Source organism: Limulus polyphemus, unplaced genomic scaffold, assembly GCF_000517525.1.
Source record: "Limulus polyphemus unplaced genomic scaffold, Limulus_polyphemus-2.1.2 Scaffold7612, whole genome shotgun sequence".
NCBI classification, from domain to species: Eukaryota; Metazoa; Arthropoda; class Merostomata; order Xiphosura; family Limulidae; genus Limulus; species Limulus polyphemus.
In genome coordinates this window covers 28,270-36,003 of record NW_013673222.1, presented here as the reverse complement: position 1 = coordinate 36,003, position 7,734 = coordinate 28,270, and the positions used below count along the sequence as shown (strand labels likewise).

Here is a 7,734-nt window from a genome sequence, read left to right as displayed (position 1 = left end):
AATCCATAACAAACAATCAGTTACGCATCAATGTTCCAAAGTATACTTTTAATAAGTCACTAAGCCTACTTTGTATACTCGAACATTTGCAATTTTAACATTACTATCCGAGTTCATAAAGTACATAAAGGTTACTTGTTTTGTTTAGAATGTAGATGGTTCAGTTATTTATAAATAATGTATATGGAGATGTTTAGTTTAAATAACATAATCTATGGTGCATGTTTATATAAAAATTGTATTTAACACACACCTTTATGTCATTGTTAATTTCTTTTTTGTTTGAGTATTCAATGACGTAGAGGCCAAGTACAAAAAAAAAACGAAAGCCAATAATACAAATTACAAAATGATAACGATAATTAAAAAAAAATACTACTCTTAGTTGAATGATATAAGAAACGAGTTGTAATTAACATTTCGTTAATTAAAGTAAAATTGTGATAATTTATTTTCTAATAAAAACACTTAATATTTTTCACTCTTAATAAAACCTACAAGTGCAATATAGGATAGCGTTCTTGGTGTTTATATATAACAGGGGACGTAAGAGAACTATTTTCCAATGATGAGTTACATCCATGCTTTAGTATAGTTAAACATCACAATTTGTATTAAATCTTAATGCAAATAAATTTTAATGTATTTCGTTATAATAATTACTACTTATTGATATTTCAGGTACTATATGTATTGTATTAGAATTGAAATTTATTAACCTATTTTTCGGTCATTTCAAAACCATTCCTTTAAGAAATTGTTAGTCTCTTGCTGTGTAAGCTTTAGGGTAAACCCAATCTTATTAAGTTTAACACGTGGTCACAGACCTCCCATGATGATAATAAATATATTACAGGCGTATGTATTTAACCTTGTCTAAGAATGAATGATGGGAAAATAAGCAGAGCAGGCCATGGGCTACTTATAAATAGAACGCGGGAATTTTTAACAAATCATTCAGAATATAGAATTACCTCTTGCTATTTTGTAGTGTGGACCATGGCAAACAATGTCTGAAACTTACGTTAGGCTTACCTCTTGTTATTTTATAGTGTGAACCATGGCAAACAATGTCTGAAACTTACGTTAGGCTGTAATATATAAAAAAAATCAATTATAAGCATATAAGAGTAACATTTAAATTAGAAAAATTCGGATATTCTAACAAAACACCATTAAAAACACTTAATACGAATATATTTGTTAAATAGTCCTATTTGCATGAAGTTTGTCAGGTAATTCTAGTTTTATTAATTTAGCAATGAAAATATTTTTAATTTTATATATCATTTAGGTACATATTAGAATTATAAGCACACTCAGTTTGCAGGGTAAAAACAGTTTGCTTCAGGGTTTTGTTTGTTGTTAAGCACAAAGATACACTATAGGCTATCTGTACTGTGTTAACAACGAGTATCGAAACCCAGTTTTTAGTATTATAGACCTTCAGAGTTACCGCTGAACCACTAGGGGGCTCAGAATTTGACGCAAAGCTGTAGAGTTATTTGCGCATAGCTGTTTTTAATTTTGAGCTGATAAGCTAGATGGAAGGGAGGCGGCTAGTCAATAGCACCCATCGTCAACTCTTGTCTGACCGAATGGTGAGATTTGACCCATCACTTTTTTAGCGCACCCACAGTACTAAAATGCAAACCATGAATCGTAAAAAAAATTAAATAAAGTCAATGATATTTTTTATTGTCATTGTAGCTAAATAATAATAACAGCGTGTGATACAAATGTAAGTAATCAATATATTTACCATCGTGACCAAATTATGTCTTAACATTTGGGAATTTGTTTATAATCTCTTCTAATGCATTGTGTGAAAATGCGAAATTAAATTCAAGCCTTTTACGACAATTGCAATGTGAAAACACTGGGAAATACACAGAACTGAGTGAATTTAGAAGTTTGCTATTCACTTATGAATTCTTTGAGGATAGCGATGAATAACTGAACTCTGCGATAAACTATACAATGGGAGTATTGTTTTTTGTTTTTTTTTAATTTTCGCGCAAAGCTACACGAGGGCTATCTGCGCTAGCGGTCCCTAATTTAGCAGTGTAAGACTAGAGGGAAGGCAGCTAGTCATCATCATCATCCACTGCCAACTCATGGGCTACTCTTTTACCAACGAATAGTGAGATTGACCGTCACATTATAACGCCCTCACGGCTGAAAGGACGAGCATGTTTGGTGGGACGGGGATTCGAACCCGCGACCCGCAGATTGCGAGTCGAGCTCCCTATATATTTTTATTAATTTCCTCTACCGGTTTTGTGACTTCAATGGCCACCTATAATACAAATATTTAAATAACATTTTACAAATAAACGGGAATTTAATATATATTTTTCCAAATGTTCAAACATAAAATATTGTCCTTATATAACGTACATTAAAATATACTCAAAAATAAATTAGTTAAATTTTTCATTCGTTGAAAATTTTTTTTAGTATTATTTAGTGTTATTGTATTATTAATTCTACATAAATTAATCCTCGTGAAGTGTATTCCCAAAATAACTCGAAATTAATTATAATATTTGTAAGGAACTAAGAAGAATATTAATTGAGGCTTAAATGTTGGAAAAATAGCAGATGATTTAAGAGGCCAATGTACATAAAGTATTGTTACCTGCTTGGCAGATCATAATATTATTGTTAGTTTGACAATCACCGCATTGTTCAGTGCTAATCAATATCAACACTTAATTAACCGATAATGCTGAAAGTCCTTATACCCCCAATTGGAAAATCGTGTTCGTAGAATTTCAGAATTTTGTTATCTTTGTGTATTGAAATAATGATAAATAACAATAATGGCGATAATAGAAACTTTCCATATTTCACAGTACCTACAGTGTTTTCTTCACAAATATGTGAAAGCATAAAATCCAAGGCTTCTCGCGAATGGTTTTTATCATTTTACATAAGAAACGACATGATTATTCCTTCAGATAGATTCAACATAACATGCTTTTTTTTTGCTGTTTTTGTAGGTACTAGCTTGATAACAATTTCCTAATTTCTAAAAAGAAAATTGGATACCAGTGATACGAGCGCCATCTATTAATTTCCCTGAAAAGCAGCAAACGTTCTTTTTTGTTAAATGCTTTTTCAGTTATGATTAACTAGCTGGAGTACCCGTCCGTTGGACGGATGAAATATAACTCTTTTGTAACAAAGGATAGGAAATTTTGTTTCTTTTTTATTAAATAATAAGCATTAAAAGTGCAATGAAAATACATAAAGGTACCAATACAGAAAAGAAACACATACTGTTTTTAAGAATTCTATCAGTACGAAATTAGATGGGGGGTCCAACCCTCTCATGTCATCCTGTATCAAGTTTGGTGCTGATTGATCAAGAAATGTGGAACCGTATAAGGAACAGATATACACCCACACCTATTGACGTTTATTTATATAGAGGATGGGGGTCTACCCCCCTCATGTACCTTCCTTATGTCATCCTACATCACTGTGTCCAGTTTGGTGCTGATCGATCAAGAAATGTAGAGACGAATATGGAACATATATGAAATGATAGATATACGACCGTGTATTTTTTACCCAGACACACAGTATGCTATATATGGTAGATTAAATGATAATAATTTGTAATAACAGTATATAAATAAAACCTGCATATTTAGCTTTTTAAAAATAAGAGACGCAATCTTAACACCAAAAATTATGGATTGTTTGTTGCTTTGTTTTCAAATTGCATCTTTCAAGGAATAATTGAATTTTATACGTTTGAATTGAACACAGAATATAATATACAAGCAAAGAAAAAACTTTTCAAAAAAGGAAGTAAATGTAGGGATCGTTAATATTAATCCTTAAAAAACAATGCAAACAAGATAGTAGGAATTGCATTTGCAATATCCCTACATAGGTGACCGGTAATTCCACTCCCCATGTCAAAATAAATAAATAAATATGAACATTAAAATTGAAATATATTAAAATATCTTTATACTTATTTTTGTAGTAATAGTAATAAATTCAATATTTGATTTAAGTAGTTTAAAATTGAAAATTTAATTAAAGTAGTTTTAAAATCTAGTTTAAGAAAGTATTTTAATTTTAAAATTTTAAACTGACAGAAGAGGGCATCATTAGTGACATGCAAGTGTCGTCACCTATAAGTGAGGCCTAGTCTGTTCCGATCTTTAGAAAATAATTTCAACTCTAAAAAAATAAAAATGCTTGACACAATTGAAGAAAGTTCACTTTGATCGGGATGACAATAACTACAAAAAGAATTATATAGATATGAGCAATGGCTAAAATATCTTCTTGCTAGATATAATCCAAATAACAAGATAGAATTTTTATCCGCAATAGCTCATAACCTGCATCATTTTTAATGTTGATTTTGTAAAAATATAGGTCACTTTTAATGTTCCTTATTTTTTTTTTTTACATGGGGACTGACATTACCTAAAACTCGCTACATAATAGCACAGGCACACAGTGAAGTAGAATGTTAACAGACAGAAATAAGATAAATTAAACTAGATTGTGATTGAATAGTTATTGATATGTACGTGAATAAGTAACCACTATCAATACTGTAATTTAAATACATTGTTAGATTGTTCAAATGTTGATTTAAATACTAAAACCTTCTTTACCATTAAAAATTGTGTACTTGAAAATGATCGCACCAGTGATCGAAACTTCACACTTGTTTTAAATATAAATCTTACTTACTTACTGTAAAAACTGTAACTTGTAATAAAATGTTCACGATGTTAGGTTCATGAAGTTTTGAAAGAAATGAATAAAAACCCTATAACCCGAGCGCTTTCGTATCAGACCTGAAGAAGAAAGGTTTACCTTTCGAAAGCACTCGAATTATAGGGTTTTATTCATTTCTTGTAATAAAATGTAATATTTATTGTATATCTATTATTGGCTGGTAATTTCTGTTTCACCCTGTACTTAAGTTTTTAAAGAAATACCAAATTTCTGTTAAAAACTTAACTTCAAGGGGTAATGATAACATCGTTTACACTAGAATTATGGTTTTTAAAATTACTACTAGTTAACAATACTTATAAAAGCGGATACTCCGTTTGAAACTACGTCTCCTCAGTGAAATTGGTTTTGGTTTTTAAGTTATCATGTAATAAAAAACAAGCAGAAGAAATTCAAACTTTTTGCTATGATATTTACAGACATTCCCAAAATTTGTGACTCAGTCATTACATAGATATTGTTATAAAATGAAACACTGTATAATATTGTAAAGTTTTGATGACCTATTGAGGAGATATTTAAAATACCATTTCGATGAACAATACGAGCAATCCCTACGTAGGCAGTGCTGCCACCTGCCTGATAAATATATACAAATAAGGGGGTTTCATCCGAAATGTTTATGAACATTAAAACTTGGTTAAAAATATTTTACATATTGCGCCCCATCTTTTTCTTATATCTGAAACTTCCCTAACAAAATTTTACACATAACAGAGATTGACTTGTGTATCACTTATTTCAAGAAAGTTCAGGAACTGAGAGTATAGACAATGATGTACTTAAAAACTCATTTTGTTTTAGAGTATACAACGATAAATTTATTGAAAACTTGGATACAATAATATATTTTTAGTGTATTCTTCTTCTATAAAAACTTTTTTATATTCGTACAGGCTTACAAAAGCAAAATACGTAAGATAAAAAGAAAAGCCAAATTTCTGATTAAAAGTCTTCATGCTATTCTTAAATAACCACTGCATTTCACACTATTATTATTTAAGTTTCCAAAAAACAAATAATATTTTTAACTGATATAGAAAAGATGATCGAAAACTTCCTAAAAACCATCTGTATCCCCCTTTTTTCTATAGTCTGAATTGCTGTAAAGGTTGCCGTCAGCACCACGAGTGATTGCCATGATGTTTGATTTGTAACCAGCCGGAAACCCTTGTAACTTGTGGCCAAACTTCTTTAAACCGTACAATATTTCCTGATGAAAAAACAAGTAAACAGAAGATATACTTTAAAAGGTAAAAAGTTAAACAATTTCGAAAACTCACTTCTTCATAATTTCATGTTATCAACTGTCAAAACGATATACCTTCAAAGGCACGATCAAGCAGCATAATTTAAATTGTTCGTTTTTCTTTGCTTGTTTGTTTGTAATTAAGCACAAAGCTACACAATGGGCTATCTGTGCTCTGCCCACCACGGGTATCGAAACCCGGATTCTAACGTTGTGCCAATGGGGAGCTTTTTTCTTTGCAACATATTCTTACAATTACAAGAAAAGATGGTTATTTGAATCGTAATCAAAATACAATAATAAGTTCACATTGTCAGTAGTTTTTGTTTTAAATGATACAAAAATGGTGTTCAACTTCAATTAAAATCAATATTTAATCCTACAGCCCAAATCTGTAAAACAAAACAAGTGTTAATAAAAAACAAATCATTCTTAACGTTGTTTGTGAGATTTTGTTTTCGTAAAGCTCTTTTTAATCATTTACTAGCAGAGCCCGCAAAACATTTGTCTTAGGCCTAACATTAGATAAGCCTTTATTAAAGACGGTCTATATTTGACTTGTGTATGTAACTTGTGTATGTTTTTGCTTTAGTTTAGTTAGAGCTAAACTTTACCGGACTTAATGCTATCAGTAAATAAATTTATAATGTTATTCTACAACCTAACATTAAACCCTTTTTAAAAACTTTAATAAGCTTTTAATATATGTTGTTGTACAAAATGTCTACTAAAGTATATTTACATCCGCCTTTTTTTTACATCCGTTGAAATTAAGTGTGTGCGCATGTGCATTTAAATATTAAGTTGTGCGCACATTTTCAGGACAGCTAAAAACTGAGTATTATTGAAATGTGTGTGAAATTAGGATTGTACACATTGCAGACGACGACGAGAACCATCAGAACAGTTGATACAAGACCCACCCCCTTTATTCCTGACTCCATTGTGTATTTAATTTCAGTCTAACAAGTAAGTTCACACAGCCTAAGTACTAAATTACATACAAAGTTTTAGCAGGGACGCTGCTGGCATACTTTATTTATTTATAAGCTAAAAGATAGGACCTAACAATCAATGCTAAAGTAACCTAGTAATTCTAATTACTGAATAGTCTCTTTTTATATTTGTCGAATTCCGAGCAAGGCTACGAGAGGACTATCTGAGCTAACCGTTCCTAATTTTGAAGTAGTAAACTATATAGAAGGCCCGCCATCAGCTTTTGAGCTCCTCTCGCCAGACCGAATCATGGGATTTGGCACTCTTGTTGTACACTACGGAATCAAAGTGTGGAGCACATTCTTGCGGTAACAAGGAGCAAACCATGAACCCTCGGAATAACAGTCCGGCACGCTAACCACTAGGCCACGCACAATCCTATTCTTCACGTTCTAGTGTCAGGTTACAGTTAGTTGTGCTTACGAGAAGGCGATGAATGAAATACAATGCTTACCTCAGAGAAATTCGGTTCGGACATCAGGACATTTGGCAGAAGTTGATGATGGACACGTGGATAGTCAATTGCTTCTTTGATGTTTTTCCCAGCCCATAAAGTATTTATGATCACCTGAAGTGTTTAAAGTTTTTTTTTTTTTTAGATATACATTTCATTGGTTCCTGTAAAACATCTTATTGTTTTATGTTTTAATGTTGTCGAAACCTTCGTGGTTAAAGACCTTAAAATGACGAATTGATTTGGTTTCTAATGTTTG

At 31.2% G+C, this 7,734-nt stretch overlaps 1 protein-coding gene across 2 annotated transcripts in view; it reads right to left on the bottom strand.

Annotated features, from left to right (window-relative positions):
* Positions 1-5,742: 5,742 nt before the first annotated feature.
* Positions 5,743-7,734, bottom strand: part of LOC106474727 (gamma-glutamyltranspeptidase 1-like) — a 23,333-nt gene continuing 21,341 nt past the window's right edge. The window contains exons 9-10 of one of the 2 annotated variants that reach the window (XM_022403024.1): positions 7,476-7,589; positions 5,743-5,989 (exon numbers count right to left, since the gene is read on the bottom strand). In XM_022403024.1, coding sequence (XP_022258732.1) covers positions 5,837-5,989; positions 7,476-7,589 — 267 coding nt within the window. In that variant the 3' untranslated portion in view covers positions 5,743-5,836. The remainder of the gene's footprint in view (positions 5,990-7,475; positions 7,590-7,734) is intronic. The other variant, XM_022403025.1, reaches the window with a different exon arrangement.